This window comes from Dermochelys coriacea, chromosome 15 (genome assembly GCF_009764565.3).
Source record: "Dermochelys coriacea isolate rDerCor1 chromosome 15, rDerCor1.pri.v4, whole genome shotgun sequence".
NCBI classification, from domain to species: domain Eukaryota; kingdom Metazoa; phylum Chordata; order Testudines; family Dermochelyidae; genus Dermochelys; species Dermochelys coriacea.
In genome coordinates this window covers 27651593-27666244 of record NC_050082.1, presented here as the reverse complement: position 1 = coordinate 27666244, position 14652 = coordinate 27651593, and the positions used below count along the sequence as shown (strand labels likewise).

Genomic DNA, 14652 nt, shown 5'->3' with positions numbered 1-14652 from the left:
TAAAGAGTTGAAATTTTGAGTAGTAAAAATTTACATAGATATTCTTGCACAACCGTTAACGAGTAGGAGATTGCAGCAATGAGGAAATTGCAGTATGAGGTTGCAGCAATGAGGAAATAATAAGTGGGATGAGGTTTGGGATCTGTTGTTTTCAGATTTACTACAGTACTTTATTTACAGTACTAATTCTCATTTCAGTCTCATTGACCTGCACTCCTCGAATCTCACACCAGAGACTGTGTGTCTCCTTTCAGCAAAGATTTCATGGTTGAGCTCTGCAGTGAGGTCTCATGTTAAGACTTCATTACTTTTACTATAAACACCTCAAAACATATACACATACGCATTTAGTATTTAAATACAACTACATTTTTTAAACAAATTTAGTGCTTTATGATGCTTTATTCTTTTTAAATGTTTCACCTACTTATTAGTTCACTAAATACCTTGGTCTCCCAGCCTTCAGTATGAATTAGTGAGATTCTGCTGATTCAGTAAGAACTATGTAACTCAGTGACAATAATTTTTGTTCAATAGCAGGAATTTTGTATCTTTCTTGTACTTTTTTCCTCTGCTTGTTTCCTTTTTCATACTTTAAAAAAGCATAAGGATTGCCTGTGCCAAGTCTGATTTAAAGAGTTCAGATAATGTAAAATGTGCTTATTTATATTAAAGGCTGCATCTTCATGTTTGCGGTATCTGATGGCTGTACAGAACCACCTTCTGAGTAATACTATTTTGATTAAACCTGATGAAAATGATGACAGTGACAGCTCCTTGCAGGGAGAGACATTGAAGGTACAGGTAAACACCGAGTTTTATTCCAGTACTGCTTTCTACGGCCAGTGTTCTTCTGACAGTTTTTATGTTTCAGCAGTGCAACTTACTGGTAGAATCTATTTGTGTTGTCAGCTTTTGGTTGTGTTGAAGAAGTTATAGTGGAAGTCAATACCATCCCATACTTCAGCTAGAATCTGTGATTGTTCTCTGTATAGTTTCATTTGACACTATATTGTTAGAGTCTGCCAGCACTTCCCTTCTAAAATTCTGCGTCAAGGCATTTCAGACTTGGCTGTTAAAGGAAGTAGGTGTCTTCTGGACTTCATGTATTTTTTTTAATTTCATATTTAGACTAGCTTTGGAATACAGTTTTAGACATCATCTACTCTAGAGATTTTTATATATGAATTTATCGTTTTCAGAAGATGTTTTGGCCTCCTATAACTATTGACTTCACTCATAAAATTTTTGCCGTTTTTTTAACTAAAAATGGAACGGTCTTTCCCCTGATCTCTATCAGCATGACTTTGCTAATCTTCAGAGCTTGCTGCTAGACCCATCTTTTCTCCCTGTCCCAGAGGGAGCTGGGGGAAAGGTGAGGTTGGGGAATTATGATGGTTACATTGATTTGAGGTTTACTAAACTGTGACTATTTACACTGCTGCTGGGGTAGTGCTGTCAGTAGATAAGTGTCAGTTTTGTCCCAAAGCTCAGGTTGTTTTTGAAATTTATCTCATAATCTTACTAATTGTATTTCTAAAGTCATTGGGCTGTTTCTGTCTGCTGCTTTTTATAGGCATTTGTATGCTTGTTATCGAATGCCATTTATGTTCAAGCTTATTGAGTAAATTCTAAATGTTTCAATACTATTGTCTGTCTTTTTCACTATTCACCCATGTTCTCATTGTTAAGTTTCTCTCTACAGTTATCCTCATACCTTCTAGGACATTCTATCACCACTGCAGTACTCTGGATTGGGGACTCCTTCCCTCCCTAGAAATTGCGTGTGCATCCTGTAAAATGCACCTGGTTTCTCCCAGCACTTTAGGGCTTAGCATTACAAATCTACTACCATAGGGTTGCCAGGTCACATTATCATTATTTAATTTGGAAACCCATCATTTTGTGCAGTTGTCAGTTGTTCATTATCTAGGAATTTAAGTATTATTGTATAACATTTTGTACCTAGGAGCTAAAGACCAGTATTTTGGCTCTTGCTACACAAATCCTGACTGGATGTGATGAAGTTTTAGAAATACTGCAACAGGTCACTACAGCTGTTATAAACAGCGACATTTCTGACAGAGAACAGAGGTAAGACAACCTGAAGTCATACTTTTAGCCTGAAATGTGTGAGCTGCTGCCCATTGTGTGAACCAGCTTGCTTAGTAAAGGGAAACTAATACTATCAGAATTCTTACCTCCCTTTATTTTTGTTTTTAATTTAATAATCAAATTATTGAAGGGCAGGAGCTATTTCTTAATATGCATCCAATGAAGTGTAGCTCACGAAAGCTTATGCTCAAATAAATTTGTTAGTCTTTCAGGTGCCACAAGTACTCCTTTTCTTTTTGAGGATACAGACTAACACGGCTGCTACTCTGAAACCTGTTCTTAATATGAATTATCCTTTTGGCATCTCTAAGGCAGTCTTCCTTTGGAGAGCTTTGAATCGGGCTTTCCGTAAATTAATTTCAGTCGTATTAACATAATATACAGATCAACAGAGACACTCGAAAATCATAAGTCTCTTTAGCACTATAGTCAGTCCAGTTACTTGACTAAGTACCATAAACATTATAATAAATGGAAACAACCTTAATTGCCAACACCCTTCTGGAATCCATCCTGCTAGAATTTCTGTAGGTTAGGGTCTTTATCTCCTGAAGATCTCTTTGGCAGCTGCATTTGTATCCGTCACATTCCTTGGTACTACTCAAATATCCTTCATATATCATCCACGCAGCACCCTCTGCCCTCTTTCTTCAGGCAGGAAGTGAAAGCTGGGACTGGAAAACAAAAAAACTCCCCAAAATCTTAAGGGTTTTGAAAATGTCTCCATTTTGAAAAAGGAAGAGTTAGGCCTAAAAATAAGTTATTTGAAATATCCAGAATGAAGAAGGCTTTTTTCTAAAAATAAATAAATAAAAAAAAATCCTGTTTCAGACTCTAGTCTTTGAGCTGCATATTCTGTTTGCACCCTTAGGGTCTGTGTCGTGTTTTTTGGAATACGTCCCTTTTTTTGGGCTGCTCTCCAGACGTACAGTCTTGGTTTTTGGTGGTTTTTTTCCTCATACGTGATCTTGGAGACTCAGATGCCTAACAGCACTTTTAGATTGTAAGGAGTTGTGGGCGGGGCCCTGCATCTTCCTTTGTTGGTACAATGCATAGCATATTGGGGGCCTTGATCTCAACCAGGGTCTCTGGGCACTACAGTAAATTCAGAATTTAATTATCATTCACCAAACAGTCTTCTAGGACTGTCATTCCTAAATAGGAATTGCTTACCAGAAAACATTGTGAATCTTATCATATATGTTATGAGATACTGGAGTGTTCAGTAGATATTAAAATAAAAAGATTTTTCTCAGTACACTTGCACATAAGTTTTCTGCTGCACTTTGAATCATTTACTTACGCAATCTGATTTGGTATTAAACTAATTTCTTTAAATAAAAATAGTAGTGGCATTCTATGAAAAGAATTGTTAGTGTGCACTTTTGACTCTTGTTGCAGGTTAAAGGGCCTGGAACAAGTTACGAAGGCTACTATGCTTGGTCACCTGCTTCCAGTATTACTGACGTCTCTGATGCATCCAAATTTACAGACGCTAACCATGGCCGATGCGCTGATGCCTCAGCTGGTACAGCTGGTACTTTATACCAGTCAGGTATGGCCATTATATAGTGGATTGAAGTATAGATTTTTAAAACAAGTTTAATATTTATGTGTTTAAATTTATCAGTGGTATTCTCATGGTAATGAGACCAGGTAAAATATCAAGACTAAAGAATAATGGTGAAATTTTATCTAAACTGGCTCTCCAAAATGAGCTGTGCTGTTGGCTGGGGTTCTTCCACAATACCAAGATTGATAAAAATGTAATAAGAACTAATCACTTGTTCTTGTGTTGAATCAAAGCCGTCTTTGTGTTGTTCACATTCAAGGAAACACATGTTAAGATCTAGTATGAAAAGACCAAGTCCTTATATGGTCTAGCTCAGGGGGGTCAGAGGCTTACACCGTTCCCCATGGCTCCCAGGAAGCAGCACGGATGAGCCTGCTCCAGCTCTTGCGTAGTACATGGAGGTGTGGCCAGGTGGCTCTGCGCTCTGCCCTGTCCGCAAGCGCTGCCCTCGCTGCCCATTGGCTGCGGTTCCTGGTCAATGGGACCTGCAGGGATGGCGCCTGTGGTTGGGGTGGTGTGCAGAGCCTCCTGGCTGCACCTCAGAGCTGGAGGGGGGACATGCTTCTGGGAGCTGCTTGCGGTACGCGCCGCCCAGAGCCTGCACCCTTGAGCGCCTCCCCCGCACTCCTATCCCCTTCCACAACCCTGATCCCCCTCCCGCCCCCCCGAAGACTTCGATTCCAGCCAGAGCCCCCTCTTGTTCCCCAACCTCCTCATCCCCAGCCCCACCCCAGAGCCTGCACCCCCAACCAGAGCCCTCCCTGCCCATCTCTGATCCCCCTCCTGCCCTCTGAACCCATTGGTCCCAGCCTGGAGCCCCCTCCTGAGCCGCAAACCTCTCATCCCCAGCCCCAACCCAGAGCCCTCCCCCCTCCCCCCACGCTCCAACCTGGAGCCTCCTCCTCCCGCACCCTGAACTCCTAATTTCTGGCCCCACCCCAGAGTCCTTACCCCCAGCCGCACCTCCACCCCCAATTTTGTGGGCATTCATGGCCTGCCATACAATTTCCATACCCCGATGTAGCCCTCAGGCCAATAAGTTTGCCCACCCCGGTTCTAGCTAGAAGCAAATTTCTCCAAATTATTAACACATGGAGAATTTTCTAATTTGTGATGGTGTTTATACAGCTACATTAACTAAGTTTTTCTCTTAATTTGTTAGCTCAAGGCTTCTCAAACTTTGTGAGGACTATATCCTACAAGAGATTTTCATACACCCACTTCCCTTCGCATGCGCAATTTCACAATGTCCCTGTGGCAACAACAGCAGTTGTTTATATGGAAAAGTAATAATAGGAAAGCATTTAATTTATTTTTAGCTTTTTAAAAAATGTGATTTAGCCACTAGAAACAATGAGGAGAGCTGGTGGCATATTTCCAGCCAGCTCTCTACAAACCCTCAGCAAGTGGTCCATGGATCACAGTTCAAGAACTGCTGTTTGGCAACTACTAGTAACAGAAACAGATGCTAACCATTGTGCCCTATCCAGTTTAAGTTACAGCATTAATAATTATGCAGCGTAATATTAACAAGCTTCAGAAACCTACACAGTTCTTACAGTGAAACATGGTCTTTATGTGTTTATAAAGTTGTTTGTGTTTGTTGCAGACGGCCTTGTTGCTTAAAACCCAGTCTCCAGTTTTCTCAGAGGTGGGCAGTTCCCCCAGTGGTACATCAGAGCAGAAGGGCAAGCTGTTCCCTGATGAGAGGTGATTGCCTCTTACTCCCATTATTCACAACTTTTTATATTGAAAACACTCATTTTTTTAATTATGTTGCTTCTGGTCTGACCATTGCTGAAGAGTGAATGACTCATAGAAGCAAGGATCTTGAGGGGTCAGCTTTACAGTAGTCTGAATCTACAAAGCAATTTTACATAACAAGGCTTTACAAAGTGCATTTAATTTTTTGAAATGAAATAATTTCCCACAAAGAGTCGAAATATGGGTCTAATGGGAAGCTTAGATGAAGTATAGCATGCGTGTGTGCTCTCGCTAGCTTTTGAAAAGGATTTCTGCATGCTTGAGTCCCAGGTCAATGTACAGAATCATAGAGAGCTTTTTAACAAAATGTGGTTCACTGTAGCAGCATAGAGTATTTCTAAATTCATTGTGATTTTTAAGTAGTAATGGGCAAGATGTAATTTATCTCTAGTCCTGGTTTTAAATCTTAGGTCACAAATGAAAAGAATATAGTCTCAACTTAAATCCAGTTATCGTGCAAGTTTTGTTTTAATTTCACATTTAAGCTTTTGGTATTTGCACTGGTAGTTTTGAAAACAGTTTTTTGAGATATGTGAAATGCAACAACTTCCTTTGCACTCCAGACTTACATAGACTTGAATGAAATGTTACATATATATTCTTTCATGATGATCTTATCTTTTATCAACTATTATCCCAGGAGGGAAGATGGATTATGTATTAACATACAAAGACTGGAACCAGTTTATAGTACAATACATTACTTGTTAGATATAATTTTTTCCAGGGCTTTCTAGATTTCTAAAACTATGACATATCCAAGTTTACTGGTTAGAGCTTGGCATGTTTTATTTGTAATGTAAAGAGCTCAGGTTATTTAAGCTGCCATTGTACCCTCAACACAGCTGCTTAAAGTGATTAGACAAATATTTTGTTTGTTGTTCATAACCCAAACAGAATTATTAGGCTTTTTAAAACATCTTATGGTGGTATTTGAATATATAATACAAAATTATGTGTGTACATCTTCAGTACTACCTTTTAGCTTTTTCTGTGATTTCAGAATATTAGAAGAGAAAGAGGAGCCAGGCTTTCTCACTGGCTTGAAAATCCCAGCTCCCTGGGCTGCTGGGAAAACTGTAGAAACAGTGCATCCTGTCAGGGACAACTATAAGTTTAAAGAAACTGTACATATTCCAGGAGCCCGCTGTTTATATCTTAGATTTGATAGCAGATGTTCTTCACAGTACGATTATGATAAGGTAAGCAAGGGCCAGTACAGAAACTTCTTTATTATGTGTCTTTCATTAATGTTTCTCATTTTCATCTTTGCTGCTCCTCCTCACCCATGGCACGTTATTACTAGTAATGAGGATGATGTGGGAGGTTTTTACTGACAGCAGTGCTAACATACTGTAATTCCACAAGGTCTGATTCTCTGTAGTGGGTAGCTGTGAATAACTTCTCAGGGGAAGGGTGTCAGTCTCCTCTCTTAGCATGTGTAAAACTAGGTTGGATTATATACTAGAAAATACACAATGAGGGAGCTATTCTGAAATGGCAGGAAGATCGGACTGGATGACTTAATAGATCTTTTCCATCTCTGATTTCTGTGCAGGATAATTTCTACAATTCTATTAAGAAAAGGTCAAAAAGTATGGGCTAAACATTTACAAAGGACTTTTTTAGAACATAATGTCCAGTGAACGTCAGTGTTGTCTAACAGGAAACTTAGCTGGTAGATCCTTAAAGAATTAGGTTTCGTACAGAACATTTCTCCTAAGGTGCTGGAATGTGGTAATGATAATTCAATGGGAGAAATATAATAACCCTCAGAAAGGTTACCTCCTCCACAAACTCAGACCAACATTCCCTGTTGACATCCATTTCATGACTGCTTAGATTATTCCTCTTTATTGTAAAACGTGTTGAGTTCATTCTCCTTTTTTCTGTCACCCAGTTTTCCTTATTTCTTTAATTTAGTTGTCTCCTTTGTAGATCAGCACAGTTTGTTCAAACTGGGCAGAACTGGAAAGGATAACTTTTCTGATTATAAATGGCTTGTTTACATGGATTAATATGAATGTCTTTTCAATTTCAAGTATATAGCTAATGAAATACCACCCTTCTTTTCTGTGTAATCTAAGAGCCACTTACTTATACTGCTTAAAGAAAAGGAGTACTTGTGGCACCTTAGAGACTAACAAATTTATTAGAGCATAAGCTTTCGTGAGCTACAGCTCACTTCATCGGATGCATTTGGTGGAAAAAACAGAGGAGAGATTTATATACACACAGAGAACATGAAACAATGGGTTTATCATACACACTGTAAGGAGAGTGATCACTTAAGATAAGCCATCACCAACAGCAGGGGGGGGAAGGAGGAAAACCTTTCATGGTGACAAGCAGGTAGGCTAATTCCAGCAGTTAACAAGAATATCAGAGGAACAGTGGGGGGTGGGGTGGGAGGGAGAAATACCATGGGGAAATAGTTTTACTTTGTGTAATGACTCATCCATTCCCAGTCTCTATTCAAGCCTAAGTTAATTGTATCCAGTTTGCAAATTAATTCCAATTCAGCAGTCTCTCGTTGGAGTCTGTTTTTGAAGCTTTTTTGTTGAAGTATAGCCACTCTTAGGTCTGTGATCGAGTGACCAGAGAGATTGAAGTGTTCTCCAACTGGTTTTTGAATGTTATAATTCTTGACGTCTGATTTGTGTCCATTCATTCTTTTACGTAGAGACTGTCCAGTTTGGCCAATGTACATGGCAGAGGGCCATTGCTGGCACATGATGGCATATATCACATTGGTTGATGCGCAGGTGAACGAGCCTCTGATAGTGTGGCTGATGTGATTAGGCCCTATGATGGTATCCCCTGAATAGATATGTGGACAGAGTTGGCAACGGGCTTTGTTGCAAGGATAGGTTCCTGGGTTAGTGGTTCTGTTGTGTGGTGTGTGGTTGCTGGTGAGTATTTGCTTCAGATTGGGGGGCTGTCTGTAAGCAAGGACTGGTCTGTCTCCCAAGATCTGAGAGAGCAATGGCTCGTCCTTCAGGATAGGTTGTAGATCCTTGATGATGCGTTGGAGAGGTTTTAGTTGGGGGCTGAAGGTGATGGCTAGTGGCGTTCTGTTGTTTTCTTTGTTGGGCCTGTCCTGTAGTAGGTGACTTCTGGGTACTCTTCTGGCTCTGTCAATCTGTTTCTTCACTTCAGCAGGTGGGTATTGTAGTTGTAGGAATGCATGATAGAGATCTTGTAGGTGTTTGTCTCTGTCTGAGGGGTTGGAGCAAATGAACAACGCTTCCTCAGCTCTCGTCCCCTAATGCCCCTACTCTACTTGCGCTACATTGATGACATCTTCATCATCTGGACCCATGGAAAAGAAGCTCTTGAGGAATTCCACCATGATTTCAACAATTTCCATCCCACCATCAACCTCAGCCTGGACCAGTCCACACAAGAGATCCACTTCCTGGACACTACGGTGCTAATAAGCGATGGTCACATAAACACCACCCTATATCGGAAACCTACTGACCGCTATTCCTACCTACATGCCTCTAGCTTTCATCCAGATCATACCACTCGATCCATTGTCTACAGCCAAGCGCTACGATATAACCGCATTTGCTCTCTGGTCACTCGATCACAGACCTAAGAGTGGTTATACTTCAACAAAAAAGCTTCAAAAACAGACTCCAAGGAGAGACTGCTGAATTGGAATTAATTTGCAAACTGGATACAATTAACTTAGGCTTGAATAGAGACTGGGAATGGATGAGTCATTACACAAAGTAAAACTATTTCCCCATGGTATTTCTCCCTCCCTCCCCACCCCCCACTGTTCCTCTGATATTCTTGTTAACTGCTGGAATTAGCCTACCTGCTTGTCACCATGAAAGGTTTTCCTCCTTCCCCCCCTGCTGTTGGTGATGGCTTATCTTAAGTGATCACTCTCCTTACAGTGTGTATGATAAACCCATTGTTTCATGTTCTCTGTGTGTGTGTATATAAATCTCTCCTCTGTTTTTTCCACCAAATGCATCCGATGAAGTGAGCTGTAGCTCACGAAAGCTTATGCTCTAATAAATTTGTTAGTCTCTAAGGTGCCACAAGTACTCCTTTTCTTTTTGCGAATACAGACTAACACGGCTGCTACTCTGAAACCTGTTATACTGCTTAGTAATTGTGGCTTTGTATTCTCTGTCGTAGTTTGAGTCCTGTGATACCTAGTCTTAAACTTACTGGTTTTGTAACCAGTAACTTTTAAGCACTTTAAAAAAAAAAAACAAAACAAAACAACTTTGGGCCTCATCATGTCCCCATTGAAGTCATTTGCAAACTGTTAACTCCCATTTACTTCAAAAGGAGCAGGATCCAGCCCTTTATTTAGAGAGGCAGCATGTTCTGGTGGGCTGAACATGGGACTCTGGGAGCTAGGATTGAATTCCTGATTTCTATTCCAAATTCTGCCACTGACTTCCTGTGTGACCTTGGGCAAGTCACTTAGCCCTCTCTGCCTCAGTTTCCCCATCTGTAAAATGGGGATAATAATACTTGCCTGGCTGCCTATCAACCTCACAAGGCTGTTGTGAGGATTTGTTTCTTAATGTTTGTGAAGCGCTTTGAAGTTGTAAAGCGCTATGTAAATGCTAAGTATTATTATTAGATTTTTTTGTTTTTCTTTTACAGTCTAACAGTGTATTTTATGTTTTGAAGTTGGTGATCTATGCTGGTCCTAACACAAACAGTAGGAAGGTTGCTGAGTATGGAGGCAATACACTGGGATATGGCAGCCGTAGTGTCTTAGGAACGGGTTGGCCGAAAGACTTAGTGAAGGTACAGTATTACAAAACAACAATATTTCACATAGAAAAGTCCCTTTTTGAAAACTGTATCAAGATTATTTTTAACACTTATTTTTGAAGTAGTGGAGCCCAAATATTTTAGTGTAAGCTTATCTCTGAGAGCACTCGCTAAGATGGTGTTTGTCCTTGGGGAAGGAACTCTTGTCCCATACAACATTACAGCTGCCCATATTTTATAGGAGCATAGCACTCATTTTGGCAGTAATGGCATTCCACGATCAGCATCTTGTAGAAGAATCAGGAAAGAACTGCACTTCCAATCTCGGAGACTTTCAAGACACTACCATTCCCCATGAGTATATATAGCAAAAGTTCCTGCTTACCCTGAGACTGTACAAATGGTGTCAAGGACCATAGGGGCATAGTTTTAGGACAGCACACAAGCCACTAAAAATATTAAATATAACCATTTCTGTTCTCCTACCGATTTGTCTGTTTTTTTAAAATCGGTTAATATGCATTTTTCGGGAACATACATTTAACAAGAAATAGAAATCTGAGATTCTCAGAAACCTATAGGAATTTCCAGAGATCTACCAAGATTGGTGAACTTAGAATGTGTTCAGTATGTTCTCTCTGATTTATGTAATATCACTTCCCTTATGTGGTTGTGGTGAAGCATAATCCTGAGTATTGTCCTATACTAAAATTGGGTATGTACTTGATAAAACATGACATTGTCAAAAAGGAAAGCGAGAGACGGTTGTTCAGTTAGACAGCAGTGCTTTGACTTGCAACTTGGAAGTTCTAGTCTTGGGAACACTCTGTTCCAGTGGCTCAAATTAGCTACAATAATGTTATTTTGTCAGAAATTACATAGTTTTGTTAGCAGCCCCTGCTGTTTACTTACGTTATTTTACTAGCTTCCTCTACTTGAAGAGCTTGGCTGCCTGTTTGGCCACAGGAAAAGAGCTGGTGATTATTGCCTGTGCTCTCAAAAAAATAAAGAAAATGTTTTAGTGGAAATTTGTCTGCCTGGGTTAGCTGTCATTGTAGCCGTATGGCAACACATTCTTTCCTTTGCCCCGCTAACCCGCTATAGATAGTGAGCAGCAAAACTTAACCAAAGTGTAATCAGAAATGGATATTTGCATGAAAAGGGGAAGAGGTTAATTAGCATACATAATTGGAAATAAAGAGAATTTTTGAAATAAAGCAACGGTCATTCTTTTAAAAATTAATCCATAAAATAAGCCAGTTTTATAAAAAAAAAAAAAAATAATAAAATAAAAGTGTTTGCATTGTTTTAAGCGTCTTTTCCCCCCTCCCTTTAAAATTTAAGGTGGAAGGGGATACAGTCACCTTCTCCTTTGAAATGAGGAGTGGCCGTGAGCACAACACTCCAGACAAAGCTATGTGGGGCTTTGCTTGCACTGTTCGAGCACAGGTACTGTCAATATGACCCATGTTATCAGGCTGAACTTAAATTTTTCTCTGATTTACATTATGTACATTATTTTAATTTAAAAAAAAAAACAAATGGTGGTTGTACTTGTGAAACAGACCTAAATGTTGGGATTTGGGTTAAAAAAAAATCAGACCTGCTGTTTGGATGGCCATCTCTGTACAATGGAAGGGAGTTACTGCCTTAGATCTCGCACTTCGTTGGCTAGATATGGTTAGCACACTTCGTAATATGATTAGGCTTTGGAACAATGGATGACCGGTCTAAGTACTCTCTGCTATCTGTTATGAAGCATCAATGGTGCTGGATTTGGAGGAGACCACTAGATATCCATCCAGACTTGTAGGAGATGAATTCAATGTGGTGGGTTGAATATCTACTAGTAAGCTGGGCATCAGAGGTAGAAATAATAAGTAATGGGTCTAGGACAGAGAAAAAGACCAGACTTGGGAGGAGAGGCAGGAAACAGGGATCAAGTACTATGAAGAAAAATTCATACCACTGTGCCCAGGAGATAAGACAAAATCTTGACTAAGAGAAGATAAAATGGAGTTTTCAGAGGTGATGAATTGCTTGCCCTCAAAAAAATAATTCTTAGTCCTTTTGGGTTATGTGGCTTCCAGTTTTGTAAGCCCGTGAATATCCTAGTGTTCAAATTCAGTTCTTATACGTATTGATTTGTAGTGTTCTATAAGTAAAAAATAAATAAAATTACCAGAGCTTGTTTTATTGTGACACTGTATGATATGCATGTCATATTTTGAAGTAGATTGCTTAGAGAGCCACTTTAAAGTTAATTGTTTGTTAATTGGATTGTTGTGGTTTATCCCTATCAATACTGCAGGAGTCTTCAGAAGATGTGTCAGGAGGATTACCATTCTTGGTTGACCTGGCTTTAGGCCTTTCTGTGTTAGCTTGCTCCATGCTAAGGATATTATATAATGGACCGGAAATTACCAAAGACGAGGAAACATGCCAGGAACTCTTAAGATCTAAACTGTTACAGAGGTAAAAAATCTTTGTGTTAATCTGAATTTAATGTAATTGTGTGCAGTGTAGTTGTCACAGTGTTGGTCCCAGAATATTAGAGAGACAGGTTGGGTGAGGTAATATATTTTATGGACCAACTTCTGCTGGTGAGAGAGACCAGCTTTTGAATCACACAGAGCTCTTCTTCAGATCTGAAGACCTGAAGAAGAACTCTGTGTGACTCAAAAGCTGCGCCCTCACCAACAGAAGTTGGTCCTGTAAAAAATATTACCTCCCCCACTTGTCTCTACCTCAATTTGTTTATTGAGGCTAGGTAGTAGCTTTCAGAAAGGGTAAATTTGCTGCTGCGTTTAAGCCAGCTGTCATGTATCTGACTGCTCTACCACTTTATTTGTGTATATATAACTAACTCAGCAGTGTATTAATTCTATAGAACTGTTGGAAAGTAAGGAAATAATCTCAGTAAAAAAATTGTTGTTTTCTTTACTAAAGCTGAGTGACTATCGGGAAGTATATTCTTCCAGGTTTTCCAGTAAAAACTTCCAGGTTTTCTGCCAGGTTCAGAGCCTTTCCATATTAACTTTTAGCAAACATTTTAAGCACTCAAGCTTTACCAACTCAAATACTTATGAAAAGTAACTTCTTAGCCAATATTCAAGAATTTGAGCTAGAAGCAAATGTTTGTTTGTATTTCATTGTAAACTTCCCAATTTGTGCTGTTAGCTAGTTAAATAAGTCACGTGGCATTTTGAATGACTTGAGTAACTTCCAAGCATCCTTGAATTACAAATATTTCCTTCTAATATAAACTGAGAAGTTTGTAGTGTGTGTGTTAGGTATGCAAGTTACAGCATATATTGTAAAATCAGTTACAGTATTGACCATTTCAGTAATCTGTGAACACAAAGAATCATTCCTTGAAGTTAGTGAGTTTTAGAATTATATAATCTGTTCATGGATAGTTCGCAAACAGAGAAAAAGACAAAATTTGTTGAAAAAATTGTCTGGCTATGCCTGAATAAGGACAGGAGACACTGGATGTGCTTTAATTAGGCTACAACTTTATTCCTAAATATTAGTGAGTGCCTGGCAGATAAGTGTACAGTGCAGGTAATTCCATAATCATTTACATATACCTAAGGGGTGCTACTGTTAGCCCTTCCCCTTGACCCCTCCTGTGCCTCAGCCAGCCTGCTCCTGGGACCTTGCCATACACCCCCTTGCATGAAGATTAAGGGGAGGGGGCTATAAAGGAAGCGTGGATTGTCTCCCTGCTGTACCAGTCGTAGGAATCCCGAACCCCCTCTGTTTCCATTTCTTTAAAAAATACCTCCTTTAAATCCTTTACCAATTCATTTTATCTGATCACCATATCCGTTCCCTGCAGAGTACCTACACTGGATGTCTGCCACAAGGAAGAGCCAGCAATTAGCTTGGCTGCCTCCCTCACATACTTAGCCAGGTTCCCAGACATCAATGAATGCTTTCTTTAATATCGGCCAAAAACATGTCAGCTTCCAAGTCTCTGAATAATTCTTGTATCCCATATGCTATGTCGAGATGAGATATTACCAGTGCCCCTATGCCACCTATGAATTTGGCCATCTCCCTACTCACGTATCTTCTAGGCTTGTCGATCTGAAGGGGCTTTACAGCTCCTCGCCACATTCTGCATGCAACATGTGTATCCACATTTTTACTCCTGGGAAAAGTTCCAGCATCTGCACCAAGTCCTCCTTAGCTCTGATCATTAAGTCCATCTCTTTACACATTCCCAAATCATTTTCACCGAGGTGAAGCAGTCTGCTCATGAGCCACCACGGTGTACAGAAGGGGCAACAGCTGGTCCCATAACATGCCCTCCTCCTGTGCCAACTCAGGACTGTTTCACCACTTAGGCCCAGGTGCAAACCTCCAGACATACTTGGAAACCCTCCTGTGTACCCAGTAAACAATACTGTGCCCACAGATCCACACCATCTTCTGCCTGG

At 39.9% G+C, this 14652-nt stretch overlaps 1 protein-coding gene across 6 annotated transcripts in view; it reads left to right on the top strand.

Annotated features, from left to right (window-relative positions):
• The window catches only part of HECTD4 (HECT domain E3 ubiquitin protein ligase 4), a 117172-nt gene that overhangs the window by 48932 nt on the left and 53588 nt on the right, over window positions 1–14652 (top strand). For 3 of the 6 annotated variants that reach the window (XM_038373279.2, XM_038373277.2, XM_043498306.1), the window contains 8 exons: window positions 676–804; window positions 1970–2094; window positions 3517–3670; window positions 5298–5398; window positions 6456–6654; window positions 10091–10237; window positions 11549–11653; window positions 12516–12679. In XM_038373279.2, the coding sequence (XP_038229207.1) occupies window positions 676–804; window positions 1970–2094; window positions 3517–3670; window positions 5298–5398; window positions 6456–6654; window positions 10091–10237; window positions 11549–11653; window positions 12516–12679 (1124 nt within the window). The remainder of the gene's footprint in view (window positions 1–675; window positions 805–1969; window positions 2095–3516; window positions 3671–5297; window positions 5399–6455; window positions 6655–10090; window positions 10238–11548; window positions 11654–12515; window positions 12680–14652) is intronic. The other 3 variants (XM_038373280.2, XM_043498305.1, XM_038373281.2) reach the window with 3 other exon arrangements.